At 35.2% G+C, this 15,022-nt stretch overlaps 1 protein-coding gene across 1 annotated transcript in view; it reads left to right on the top strand.

Annotated features, from left to right (window-relative positions):
- The window catches only part of Sestd1 (SEC14 and spectrin domains 1), a 79,197-nt gene that overhangs the window by 33,149 nt on the left and 31,026 nt on the right, over positions 1-15,022 (top strand). Inside the window, 4 exon segments of the mRNA XM_013030109.1 lie at positions 3,613-3,726; positions 9,885-9,998; positions 11,485-11,589; positions 12,986-13,016. Of these exon segments, the coding sequence (XP_012885563.1) occupies positions 3,613-3,726; positions 9,885-9,998; positions 11,485-11,589; positions 12,986-13,016 (364 nt within the window).

The following is a 15,022-nucleotide window of genomic DNA, read 5'->3' as shown; positions in this document are numbered from 1 at the left end:
TGGTGCTGAGGAATCGAACCCATGGCCTCATGCATGTAAGGCAAGCACTCTACCACTGAGCCACTTTCCCAGCCCTGTAGTTAAGTTTTTTTGTGGGACCTTAAAGGCTTGCAGATTACATTTAATAAACCAAGTTATTAAGTCCTTGAGAATGCCTGTTATGTATTTCCTATGTTTGTCGCAGAAATAGGTCTATGACCCCTGGCATGTAGCAGTCTCCTAGTTAGAAGTTTTAGGTTTATTAGAAGAGCTTTGGAACTATTACCTTGTGAAATGGGAAAATAAAACATTTGAGTGACTGAAAGGGCCTGGCTTACTCTTAGGCACCCAGTTGTCCATAGAAAGATTTCTAGAGAAACAAGATTTGAGATAATTAAAGAAGTTATCTAGTTTAAATGAATGAAAATGAAAAGCCAGTCCTGGCAGGGACTGTGGCTTAGTGATAACTCAAAAATGAAGCACATTCAATGAAGAGTTGATAGAAACTGCTATGAGAAAATATAATTTGATGGTAGTGTGGGGTAGAGAGCATTCAGTGAGGTGAATATCAGTAATGGTGAGAGGTAGATCAGGAGTTTTAAATGAATTTGATGAATAGTTGGGAGCTGCTTTATGGTTCTGTGGAGAAAATATAATTTAAAAATGTAAGTGATTACTAAGGCGAATAATTCCTAATGTTTGATCATTTATTTAGAGTAATTGGGATAAAAGTATCTGAGTAGTGGGAACAAAGTAATTTTGGTTTTAGTTTCAGTGTTTAATGTGGTTCAGGTACTTTTCTATTATTGCTAGGTGAATTATCTTATTTAATTTTAGCCTCACAATCTAACCTTTCAGAGTAAGGTCTCATATCTTAAAAGGTCATCCAAAACATAAGGAATTCAAATAATTTAAAATTGGAAATTAGAATTGCCTTTGAACTCAGACTTGGTTTTACTCTTTTTTTTTCTCTTGCTTGTTTAGTTGTTTGTTTTGTTTTGTTTTGTTTTATTTTGTTGTGCCGGTTCTGGGGCTTGAACTGTGAATGCTGTATCTAGAGCCACTGCTCCATTCCTGCCTTTGATGGTTAATTGGAGAGAAGAGTCTCATAGACTTTCCAGATAGGCTGGCTTCAAATGGTGATCCTCAGATCTCAGCATCCTGAGTAGCTAGGATTATAGGCATGAACCATCAACACCCAGATTAAGTGTGTATTATTATTTTTTTCCTATTTAAAATAATTAATTTTAATTGCAAAATTGATTTTTTGTATTTATTTTTATTTTTTTAATTGTGAAAATACTGTACAGAGGAGTTACAATTACATGGGCAAGATAATGAGTACTTTTCTTATCAAGCATTGTGTATTATTTTTTTTAACCAACGCATATACCCAAATTATCTGCTCATTTCTTCATTCTTTTTGAGCGTTTGACCTAAATATTTCATCTCTAAGATCACTCGTGGGTAGAAAAGGCCTCTGTAGGATCAGTTTTTGAGGAGCATAGATTAGTACTTTTTTCTGGCAAGTATGTTCTGGCACTTTTACATTCCAAACCCTGATGATTACCTCTTCTCTATGAAAAAAGTTGTTAAAATTATTTGCAGAAGAGAAGTCCCATGAATTATGATCTTGTGGCTATCCCTACATCATATGTATCATATGTATATATCGTATGTATCATGGATAAGATATTTGGGACTTGCCATTTAAACTGGACTTTGAGCAGTGGCAGTGTTGAAGAATCAGTGGATTCATCTGCCCTTGCAATTTCTTTTCTGATAGATTTTTTTTTTTTACCAACTTTTGGATTTATTCATAATTGACCTTTTCAGAGTTTGCCATGGCCTGCTGTTTTGTCCTGGTTAAAACATTTCTACAGGCAGAGTCACTCACTGTTTTTATTTCAAAGGTTCTCACAGCTTTCAGGTTTTTGAAATACTAATCTTCCACAAGTCAATAACTGAATAAATCTCTAATGTTCTTAGCTTCTCTGATTAAAGTTTTGACACTTTTGAGTTTTGTTTTGTTTTCCTTAGTTATAGCCCAATCATTGCAAGAGGCACTAGATTTCTGAAGTTCCCAGTGACACATTTAAATGATAAGATTTTATCTTAAACGTTTTGTGTTGTTTATCACTGCTATGGTTTAGAATAGGAATGAGACCTCTAAATGTAAATAAACTTCATTGGCATGAGGCTATGCCTATCATTTACATAGAATCTATGTCTTCTTTCCTCTATTTTGTCAGAATTGAGTAGTTGCCACAGAAGCAGTATGGCCTGTGAAGCCAAAAATGATGTTTATCTGACCTGTGGTCGAGGACATCTAAAATGCTGTGATAGAACTTAAGAATCAGATGTACCTGGTTTTGATTCTTATCTATTACTTTTAAACTCATTATCTTAGATGAGGTACTTTGTGACACTAAGATTATTCTGTAAAATAGAAAAAATGCGATGTACTTGTTAATGAGGATTTGCTTATTCAGCAAATATTTAGTGTTTTCTGTATGTCAGATATTGCAACTCTAAGGGTGACATAATAGGTCAGATACCTGTTGTTGGAAACCTCATATGCTGTTTGAGGAGTTAGTGAGCTGTTTGAGGAGCTAATGAGCAATTAAGCAAATTAATAACTAATATAACATCAGATGACAGATGCTGTGGAAAGGTAGTGCCAAAGGCAGCCTAAAAGTATTGCTTCGGGTAGAAGGGATGAGTAAGGTCTCTTTAAGGCATTTATATAGATGCTTAAATAAACAGGATAGTCTTGCTATTATAGAAAGGACATTCTGGACACAGGCATTATGGGGAAAGGCCTGAGGTGGGAGCAGACTTACAAGTTAGGAGCAGCAAGGGTCATCATGACAGTTGTGGGGAGAGGTGAAAGGTGGGGTCCCTAGGACAGCAGGGACTAAGCTTAGAGTATGTCAGAGTTCCTGGGAAAAGGGTTTGAACCCTATTGTGAGCATGAGAGAAATGTCAAGCAGTAATCTTAGTACAAGAATATTTCAGAAATGGGAATGGTTTGGCAATGTTAGCATTGCAGATGGTGGAAATGTTTAGAATAAAAGATGTGTTTTAAAGTTAGACTTTCTGAAATTTCCTGAAAAATACATGTGAAATATGTGTAAGGCAATAAATATTAATTTCCTTTCTTCTTCAGGTAGTACAAATAACCATATCCAGCAATTGCGAAGTTGTATAATGTGAAAGATAATGTTGCAGAATTTGTATGGTTGAGACTAAACTTACTTTGTATGAAAATTGACTTTATATTTTTTGAAGAGATTCTTTAAGATGATAGTATTAGAAATTTTTTGTATCCCCCCAAAAAAATCTGGTTTTAATTATTTCTAGCTAAAACTTTCCTTGAACTGTAAATTTACTCGCTAGTAGAGAGTTGAGAAAAACAAAAAGTAGTTCATATAGTCTGTCTAACATTGAAATCTCTTCTAAATAGCTATCACATCTTTATTGCCATTTGTTTTTGGAAGTTTGGAGACTTTTCTACTTTATTTTAATTTTTTCCTAAGTTTCTTACTTAGCATAATTTATGAATATTAATTTTAATGTAATAATTTAACATTCTGCATGCATAATTTTTACCTATTTCCCTGTGTTTTACAGAATGTTGTTCCAGCAGAGGTATCCCTTGTTTGTGTAGTGAAGCCAGATGAATTCTGGGATAAGAAAGTAACACATTTTTGTTTCTGGAAAGAAAAGGATAGACTTGGCTTTGAGGCAAGTATAATCTGGTAAAAAATCTAAAAGAAGTATTGTATTTTTAAAGTATTTTGCCATTATTACTTTATTTGTTCAAGGTGGTTATTAGCATTGCTTAATTAGTGCTTCACACTATAATTAGTATATAATCAGAATTCAGGGGCTTAGAGAGTAGATTCTTCGTGAATGACTACAAAACTTTAGTTGTACATATGTCACTCTTTACTAACTCTTTCAAGTAACTGGAGCCTTTTTAAATAAATGTATGTTGTTTCCTAAACAAAATTTAATAAATACTACTAATCCAATACATTTTGAAGTCTAATTTTATGATGTGACATTAAGTTTTTAGTATCTTTCTCACAAGAAGTCTGGTGTTGATCCTCTGTGTTAAGTGTAATTAATGAAGGCAAAGCAAGTTCAGCAAGCATAACACTGTACCAGCACAAAACAAAAAAGTGAGTTAACAACCAGCCAGGAGTTGCAAACTTTTTTTTTCATGTATAATTGTTTAAAAAGAAATACAACAATTTATTTTTGACAAATCTTGTTAACTGAGGTAAGCAAGCTCAGAGAAACAAATGGTGCATATTCCCTCTCATATGAGGAAACTAGATCTAAAATACATTAAAATACAGGTCTGTAGGCATTCACACATAATATGACCAAAGGAAGATACTCTCAGGAAGGAACAGAAAGGCACAGTACCTATGTGCATCTGATCATACAGAATAATAGTTATGGAAATGAACTCCAGGAAATGGAGATGATTTTTTTCTTTTTTGCCATTTTTGTTTTCTTTTTTTTTTCTATATATATTTTTATTGTAAAAATACTGTACAGAGGGATGTGAAGGGTAAACAAAGGAGGAAGCTGCAATGCTTGATAAGAAATGTACGCATTATCCTGCCCATGTAATTGTAACCCCTCTATACATTGTGTTCACAAAAAAATAATAAAAATTAAAAAAATACTGTACAGAGGGTTACAGTTACATGAGTAGGGTAATGAGTACATTTCCTATCCAGCATTGTTACCTCCTCCTCTGTTTTTCCCCTATCATCTCTTCCCTCCCCAACTCCTCCCTCCCCCAAAAAGTTGTAAAATTTATTTTCAATGTAGTGTCTTGTACATCTCATTTTTACAGTGGGTCAACCTGTATCTTTATTTAAGCATTTTGTTATATCCCTTCCCCTCCACAAATTATAAAAATGTATATATACAAGATGCAGGACACTGGAATCAGATACAGTGAAAACAGGGGTTATACCATGGGGAAAAACAAGAAACAAGAGAATCACATAGTGCATTATAAGTACGTTAAAAACAATAGCAAGAAAGAAAAAAACCACTGTGTCCCTGTCTTGGGGTTCATGTCTGTTTTCGTTTTCTTTTTTCTTTTGTTTGTCTATTTTCTTTGGAATTGTGCATGGACAAAAGGTGAACAAATTCAGCAATGGTACTCACTGGACACCATGTTGAAAACCTACACAACTTGTGGGTAGGATAGGAGGGAAAAACTGGGGAGAGAGCAGGGAAAGCAGTGACATTGTTCAAAAGGAAATGTACACTTTACCTGACTTTGGTAACTGTTTAATAAATATTTTTTAATAAAAATAAAATATTAGAAGTAAGGCAGCTGTTTTTATAAGTCTAAAAGAATTTCTGTTATTAAGACATGGAAATAATTCTCCTATTTTTGGTTTATAATACCATTTTTCATTTTATATAATCTTAAAGTCCAGCATGAAAAAAGATAATTTCATAATTTATGGAAAAATCACCTGTCTTAAGTATCAAAGATCACTAATGCCATTTATTAAGTGGGCAAATAACAATTCTTCCCTTTGAATTGGGAAGCATAATAACTTCGCTGGTGCTTTCTCATTCTCTCTAACAAACAGAAAGCCCTCTATTACACTGGCACCCAGGTTGTCTGTATTAACAGACAGTGGACTCTTAAAGTGATTATGACAGAAAGGAACTTGGGTAGTCTTGGTACTATTTGTAACTTAAGAAGCCTTAGTGAGTCAATTTAGAAAAAATGACCTGATATGGAATTGGTAATCTTTTACCACATCAGCTCTGAAATGTTTCCATTTTCTGTTTTCTTTATGTCAGTTGTTTGTGTTCTAATTTGTTTCCTTGTTTTTATAGCTTCTAGAACCTTCTGCCCTACTGTTTCCATTGTCAGCTTTCTAGTTTTATTTACTTCAAATCCATTTCACTCCACTGTGTTTCTTATTTATGCTTCAGCACTGGAAGTTGCTCTTTCTGTAAAATCACAGCCTGTATGCTGTCTCACTGGTATAGAGTGATGCTTGCTTAGAGCTGCTTTGTCTTCTCAGGAGTAGTGTCTGTAATTATGTGTTGTGTCCTGATGTCATTTTCCAAAGGCAAGGGGACAGTTGTTCTCCTGTGTAAGCAGGCATTGCCGAGGGAATTTGCTTCCTGTACGGATACCTCTTCCTCCTTGTGTACCTCTAAAGGTAGCCGCTGGTGTCAGTATTTGTAGAGTAAGATGTTTTCCTACTATTTTTGTCTTTGTATTTTGCATTAAAAGAATGTTTACAGGGCCAAGCACCAGTGACTCACGCATATAATCCTAACTACTCAAGTGCTGAGATCTAGAGGATGGAGGTTCAAAGCCAACATGAGCAGAAAAGTCTGTGAGGCTCTATTTGCAATTAATCAGCAAAAAGCTGAGGTGAAAGCATGGCCTAAGTGGTAGAAAATTAGCCAAGCAAAATCCAAGGAGAGTTCAAGGCTCTGAGTCAAACTGACAGGCATGATTTGGGGTTTACTCAAAAGACATACTTTTCAGAGTTTAATTTTGTCTCAAATAAAGCGTTGTAGAGAAGTAGACAAATCATCCATTTAATTTGACATTTTCTGTGTATCTTTTCAGGAGGGAGAATGTTAGGTCATAGGATCTTTTCAGGTATGAATTGATGCCTCATTTAGCAAATAGTTTATTTCGTCATGGGATAAGTATCTGTCTCTTAGTTTCATTGTTAGAATATGTTTTATTAAAACATAATTAGACATTTCTGAGGAATGGAAAAGCTTACTCCTGGGGCTTGGTTGTCATTAGTATTTGTAGATTGTAAGTCTACGGATTCCAACCACACCAGAGTCAGAGAGCTCATCAAAAAAATCTTCCACTTGTGGGGCTGGGAAGGTGGCTCCGTGGTAGAGTGCTTCTCTTGCATGCATGAGGCCCTGGGTTCGATTCCTCAGCACCACATAAGCAAAAAGAAAAAAGCCAGAAGTGGCGCTGTGGCTCAAATGGTAGAGCGCTAGTCTTCAGCTGAAGAGCTGAGGGACAGCGCCCAGGCCCAGAGTTCGGCCCCACGACCGGGCCCCCCACCCCCCAAAAAAAATATCTTCCACTCAAGCCGAGAATAAAATAAAGCTCTTTAGGACAGTTTGCCATGAAGTGAGAAACATTTGCAATGTTCTTTTTATTTTGTTTTTCTTTTTAAATTTTAAATTGGTCCCACTATTACCAGAATAGGCAGTGTGTACAAACTCCTTGTTTGAGAGACATTAAATTGCCATTTAGAATAGCTATAAATAGCTGGGTGTGGTGATCCATTTCTGTAATCACAGCTATGCAGAAGGCAGAAGTAGGAAGGTGGTGGTCTGAAACCAGCCCCAGGCAAATAACAAGACACTATCTGAAAACTAAGCTAAAGAAAACAAAAATAAGACCTGGGGATGTTAGTCAGTTGATAAAGCACTCAGTATAATGTTAAGTATGCAGTTATTAAACAAACCAAAATATAATTTGTTGTGCTAAATCTTATTTTATTATCATTTGTTATGGGAAAGAAGTATATGGTCTTCCTCACCCTTCTAGTTATCACCATCTCCTGTCTCTCCATTTCCCATGGCTCTGGGTCTGCCTTCTCAGAGGCGTTGTCCTCAGCTTGAGATTCATACTCATCTTGCTCCTTCTTTCCATCCTTCCCTTCTTTTCTCTATCCTTTCTGTTCTAAAATTTTATTTTATTGTATTTTCTTTTATTTTTTGGTCATGGGGCCTGAACTCAGGTCCTGGGCACTGTCTGTGAGCTTTTTTGTCCAAGGATAGTGCTCTACCACTGAGCCACAGTGCCATTTCCAGTTTTCTGATGGTTAACTGGAATTATTATTAACTGGTGTTATGGAATTTTCCTGCCCAGGCTGGCTTCAAATTGAGATCCTCAGATCTCAGCCTCCTGAGTAGCTAGGATTACAGGTATGAGCCACTAGCTCCCATCTCTGAAATTTTAAATACAGTGTTTGCTGAATATTCTTTAAAAATGTAAATAAATAAATGAAGCTTAATAATAAACATTTCCTACCCACTATCCAATCATTAAATAAATCAGTGTGCACCTGCTGATAGTGTTAATGCTTAATTTAAATTTTTACTTATCCATATGTTTGTATTTTGTCTGTGTGTATATTAAAAACTTAGTGAATACTTTGTGGAAAACAAGCCTTTAAGAGAAAATACCGTTTTTCTTAACTACTCTGTTGTATGGCTAGCATTATGACTAATGACTATTATTTATTGTGAAATAATTTATTTAGTTCTCTATTTTTATTTTATTTTATTTTATTTTTGCTAGTACTGGGGCTTGAACTCAGGGCCTAGACACTGTCTCTGAGCTTTTTTTTTTCTCAAGGCTAGCACTCTACCCCTTGAGCCACAGCACTACTTCTGGCTTTTTCTGTGTATGTGATACTTGGGAATGGAACCCAGGGCTTCATGCATGCTAGGCAAGCTCTCTACCACTAAGCCACATTCCCAGCCCTAGTTCTTTAACTTTTTTTATGGTACTGTGGTTTTAAACTCAGGGCCTAGTATGCTTGTCATTCCAACTATGTAGGGAGTATGAATAGGAGGATGGAGATCCAGGAAAGCTTGCGCAAAAAGCAAGACCTTACTAGGAAAATCAATGAAAGCAAAAACCATTGGTGGAGTGGCTCAAGTGGTAGAGTGCCTGCCTATCAAGCCTAAGACCCAACCTGCCAAAAATTTGGACCCATTTGACTATTTTCTCAAATTGTCTGTGGGTAATAGGGTACCATATCAGCACTGGGGAATATCTTGTTTCTAGCTTTAGAGAAAAAATTTTAATTATTTTGCGTTAAGTATGGTGTTGGTATAGATTTATTACATGTAGCCTATATTATATTGAGATACAATCCTTCTGGTTTCTTCTGAGTTTTATCATAAAGTGATGGTGAATTTTGTTAATAGTGTTTTCTGCATCTAATGGGATGATAATGTGTTTTTTGTTTTAGTTTGTTTTTATACTGTTTTATATTATTATGTTTATTATTGATTTGCACATGTTGAACTATCCTTGAATGAGGCCACCTTGATTATAGTTTATATTCTTTTTTGCTATGCTGAATTTGGTTCGCAAGTATTTATTAAGAAATTTTGACACCTGTGTTCATTAGGGCATTTGTTTTTGTTGTTGTGTCATTTCTAGTTTTGACATCAAAATAATATAGAATGACTTTGCTAATGTTCCTTTTCTTTCTACTTGATGGAACTAGTTGAGAAATATTGATTTGAAATTTTTAAAGATATGGTAAGATTCAGCAGTTAATTCATCAGGTTCTGGGCTGTTTGTTGGATAATAGTTTGTTAGTACTTTAATTTCTATGTCTTTTATAGACTTGTTATATGGATTTTGTCCTCTGGGTTCAATTTTGGTAGGTAAAAATAAAACTAGTAGAAATATATTTCTTCTAGATGTTCCAGTTTTGGGGTTTTATAAGTTATTCCCTAGTTGCTCTCTGAATTTTATTAGTATTTTATTAATTTTATTAAATTCTGGTCCTGGGTTGAACTCAGGGCCTGGGAGCTGTCTCTGAGCTTCTTTGTGCTCAAGGCTAGCACTCTACTACTTGAGCCACAGTGCCACTTCCAGCTTTTTCTGAGTATTTTGTAGTAGATATATGTATTTATAATCATATCTCTTTTTCATGGGTTGAAGGAAGTTACTCAGGTGCCGTCTTGCTTCAGTCTTCCAATTGAATTTGTTCTTAATTAAATGATGATATGTCATCATGTTACAATAGTATTGTAGATTTTAATATAGTTCAATATCTTTCTTACTTCCAAAGATTTTAGTAATGATTTAGTCACTTTTTTTCCTTTTTTTCTTACAGGTTATTTTAGTGTCTGCCAACAAGTTGACTCGTTACATAGAACCATGCCAATTAACAGAAGACTTTGGTGGGAGTCTCACTTATGATCACATGGACTGGTTAAATAAGAGGCTGGTTGGTATAGTATAGTGAGATAAAATGTTACTGTTATAAGAAATTTTCATAACTAGCTTTAATCAACTAAAAAGTCGATGCTTTTCTTGTTTACAAAAACAGAAGTATATTGCATACTGGACATTATAACAATGTTTGTGGACAATTAATCTGGAATAAGACTCCTTTATTTAGAATCAAGATGTCAGTATATGAACTTTGGTAACTTCCTTAATTTCGCTATGTCTCACATCCTTGCAAGGTTGTGGGTAAAGCAAAATGAATATACCTCAAATTCTTAAAATTGCACCCAACATGAGCATATGAACATATTCTGTGGTGTTAGCTGTTGGAATTAGAGGTATCAGTAAAAATGATCAATCTTTTAAGTAGAATAACAGAATGACACACAAAAAGTAGAATCAAAGAAGTGACCCTATTGATATACAATTTTCAGAGGATATTTAAACATCAGTTTGAATTATCCGCTTGAGGTGCAGTTTGACAGAAAAAAAATATATCTTGATTGAAAGTCTATCTCCTGTTCAGACTGAAATGCTGCTGTATATAATGTATTATTTAATTAAACTGCAAAACTGTCAAATTAATTTTGTTTAGGTTAGGTGTTAATGTTATTGGAAAGTAATGTACTTTGATTCTCTGAATGTGTAACCATTTCTCCTTGTACCATATTTGAACAGTTATATCAGACAACTGTGTCCACATGCCAAATTATTATATATATTTAAACACATTTTTCCCAAATCCTGTTCCAGAAATGTTAAAATTATGACTATTTTTGTGCTACAACTGATCTATAAAACTTAATAATTTTATAATAACATTATAGATTGGTGAAAGAATAAGCTGAAGACATATTCTGTCATTAGAATTAGAGGTCAAAATTGGCCTACTCCACTCATGTAGTTATAAAATTTGCTATGGGTCCAAATGTTCCTCAGAAAAACACAAGAATAAAAATTAACTTGTCTGTCAGGCACTGGTGTCTCATGCCTATAATCCTAGCTACACACGAGGCTGAGATGTGAAGAATGTGGTTCAGTGCCAGCCCAGGCAGAAAAGGCCATGGCCTTGAGAGGCTTATCTCTGATTAATTACCAGAAAACCAGGAGTGGATTTGTAGCTTAAAGTGGTAGGGTCCTATCTTGAGCAGAAAAGGTCAGGGACAGTGCTCTGGCCCTGAGTTCAAGCCCTACAACTGACAGAAATAAATAAACTAAAATAAAAATTAACTTGTCTGAACGAAGAATAAAAATAATCTCTTAATGTGTTTTAACTTAAATTATTTTCTATGAGAACAATTCATTTTTGGAGGATATAATTTTATCTTATTAACTGCACTGTTTACTCTGTAGTTCAACCGTACTGAGTAACTTGCTGGAAAGGAAATATTCACTGACTGATTCTGTTCCTTTTAACTGAAAATCCTCATTACATATTGATTTTTAAAATTATTTTTAGCCTGTTAATAATATCTATGTTGTAGGTTTTTGAGAAGTTTACAAAGGAATCTACATCATTATTAGATGAACTTGCTTTGATTAACAATGGAAGTGAAAAAGGAAATCAAGAGAAAGAAAGGTAGGTGGCTGTTGGCACTTTATTATATTCATGCAAAGTTATGAGTAATCTGTTAAGTGATACATATATTGTTGATGACAGCTAAAAACACTATAATAGAAACATTTATATTCCATCTAAATTGATATATACCATTAATAAAAATACATTTTATGTGCAAAGCATTTGAATTTTTTTAGCTAAAAATTCTGTTCCCCCTCTTTCTTACCTTCCTCCCTTCATGTTACTGAGAATTTAACTAAGAACTTGTTACCACTTCAACACAATTCCTTCCCTTCTTTATTCTAGTTCTTTCTTATATTTATGCATAGGTTATCCTGGACTTCGATTCTCCTATTAGTGCTTTTCAGAATGATGGCTGCATACCACCATGACTGACTTTTTATTGGCTGAGAAAGAGCCTAGCACATTTTCTTCTCTGGGTCAATCTTAAACTGTAGTCCCTCTGATTTTTACCTCCCAAATATCTAGGATTACAGATATGGGCCACCATGTCTGGCTACAAAAGCCATTATTTTTTTTGTTGTTGTTTTTTTGATACTGGGGTTTGAACTCAGGACTTCAACTTGTGAGGCAGATGATGTACTGCTTGAATCTACTGCTTCATCCAACCTTTATTTCCTCTGGTTATTTTTCAGATAAGGTCTCACTTTTTGCCAGGGCTGACCTTGATCCCAATCTGCTATTTATGCTTTCTGTGCAGCAAGGATGACAGTTTTACATTACCATTCTCAACTTTTGTGTGTGTGTATGGGGGGGGGGCGGGTCTTGAACCCAGGGACTTGGTGCTGTCCCTAAGCTTTTTTGCTCAAGGCAAGTGCTTTACCAATGGAGCTGCCACGGCTCTGCTTCCAGCTTTTTTTGTGGTTAACTGGAGATAAAAGTCTCATGGACTTTTCTGCCTGGGCTGTCTTCAAGCTGTGATCCTCAGACCCCAGCCTCCTAAAGTAGCTATGATTGTAAGTGTGATCTACTGGTGCCTTGCTTCCAGCTTTTTCTTTTGAAATGGAATTTCATGGAAGTTCTTTTCTGGAGTTAAGCAGAATTCTTGATCCTCCTTGATTTCCACTTTTTGAGAAGGTAGGATTATAAGTGTGGACTACCTGTGCCTGGCTCAATAAACGTTTTTTTAATGAATAGTAACATATTTTAGATTGTGGAACATGTTTGTTTGCAAAAATGTGTTTTCAAAACACATTTTCAAAAACATTTTCTACCCTTTTTAGTTTTACTTTTTCCTAGTAAATAACCCGAAAGCATTTGCAGCTTAAAATAAAATGATTTTAATTTTATTTATATGCATTAGCTCTTTAATAAATAGCTTGTAGACCTTCCTTATCTTTGTAAAATATGTGAGATTCAGAAGCTTAATTTGAAGACTTAGTATTTTATGATAATGGGCAAAGTTAAGTTTTATTACCTCAATGTAACTACCTAGTCTTATAATTTGAGCACATATCCATTTAATATTATAACCTTGCCATTTTAATTTTTATGTTGGATGCCTACGTTTGCCTCTCTCCAAGTAATAAGCACTTCAGGAAATACATTATTTCCTTATCTTTTAATGATTAGTAAGCACTGACATAGTTTTTCCTTAAGAAATTTGAAGGAATCAACAGGTATCCTTCTTTAGCTCTTTTTTCTCTTATCTTGAAACCTTGATGAAATACATTTTGAGTTTATAGTATCACAAAGCATTTGGATACCAAGGTCAGAGGGTAGAAGAGGATCATACTTTTAATAATAAATCTTGACAAAAGCAAAGTCAAAATAAACAACAGTTTGAATGTGAATCTAGTTAAAGTTAACACAAACAGGCATGTTGTTTTCCTGTAGATACTATATAAAAAAGAAAATATTTAAGCTGGGTGCTGGTAGCTCATGTCTGTAACCCTAGCTACTCAGGAAGCTGAGATCTGAGGGTCTTGGTTCAAAGCCAGGACTGAGCATAAAAGTCTGTGAGACTCTTACCTCCACTTAACCACCAAAAAGTCAGAAATGGAGTTGTGGTTCAAATGGAATAACACTAGTCTTAGGCAAAAAAAAAAAAAAAAGTTATAGTGCCCAGAGTCTGAGTTCAAGCACAGGACTGGCACACATATACACAAAAAAGTAAATATTTAATGATGTTATTATGTTTGTATAGCTGTCACATGCATGTGCTGTAGTTTAGGAATTAAAAATGACACACAAAGTACTTTATAAAAATTAGATATTTTCACTTTTAAATTAGTTCATCAGAATAAGTTTGCTATTTCTTAGTCACATTCTTCAGGAAAGATATCTCTGGAGAGGGCTTCTATAAAAAGTGAGTCCATGGACAAACAATTTAATGCTGTGGACTGGTTTTCTGTCCTTGAGAATATTTCTAAACATTATGTGTTTTTGTTTTTGTTTTTTCACCACACTGAAGGAGCCAGTTAAATTGCTTCCTTAGAACTTGCCATACTTTTTAGTAGTAGCTTGTCCAGGTTTTGAGAAACACTCTGGGAAATGATGGTTTGTATGTCTAAATAAATTATTAAGTAAAATATTTTATTTTCTCATCACACTTCAAGGCATTCAAGTGTTATTGCTTAATTCCTTTTATACCCAGTGTTATTGCTTAATTTCTTTTATACCCAGATAGTACAGTTCCTCCTCTTAGAGTTTCATCAACCTTCTTTCTGTCAGTGCTTCCTAAAGCATCTTGACGACATAAGAAATGAGGGCCTAGAGCAGTTGACAGAAGTGATGGGCTGGGAAGGTGGCTCAGTGGTAGAGTGCTTGCCTTGCATGCATGAGGCCCTGGGTTCGATTCCTCAGCACCACATAAACAAAAAGAAAAAAAGCTGGAAGTGGTGCTGTGGCTCAAGTGGTAGAGCGCTAGCCTTGAGCTGAAGAGCTGAGGGACATCGCCCAGACCCAGAATTCAGGCCCAGGACCAGACCCCCCCCCAAAAAAAAAGAAGTGAAGAAGCTTCATGGTCCTTAGCTTTGATTTCTAATTTCCTGTCTTTCCTTAAGCTTTTCTTTGCCATATATGTTTAAGAGCTTTGTATTTATGCAGGTATACTTTCCAGAATATACATTATTCATATTTTTTTAATGTTTGTATATTCAGCTGGTTGCTGGTAGCTCACACCTTTAATTCTAGCTACTTGGGAGGCTGAGATCTGAAGATTGCCATTTGAAGTCATCTCAGGCAGGAAGGTCCATGAGACTCTTACCTGCCATTTACCAGCAAAAAGCCGGAAGTGGAGCTGTGACTCAAGTGGTAGAGAGCTAGCCTTGAGCAAAAGCTAAGGGACAGCACTCAAGTTCTGAGTTCAAGCCCCTGTACTGGTATCCATAAAAGAAAAAAGAAAGGAGAAGGAAGTAGGAAAAGTAAGGAGGGAGGGAAAGGGGAAGGAGGGAGAGGAAGGAAGCAAGGAAGGAAGGAAGGAAAGAAGGAAGGAAGGA

The sequence above is a fragment of the Dipodomys ordii genome, unplaced genomic scaffold (assembly GCF_000151885.1).
Source record: "Dipodomys ordii isolate 6190 unplaced genomic scaffold, Dord_2.0 Scaffold5, whole genome shotgun sequence".
Classification (NCBI taxonomy): domain Eukaryota; kingdom Metazoa; phylum Chordata; class Mammalia; order Rodentia; family Heteromyidae; genus Dipodomys; species Dipodomys ordii.
The sequence above is the reverse complement of the archived record's forward strand: the minus strand, read 5'-3'. Positions and strand labels throughout refer to the sequence as shown.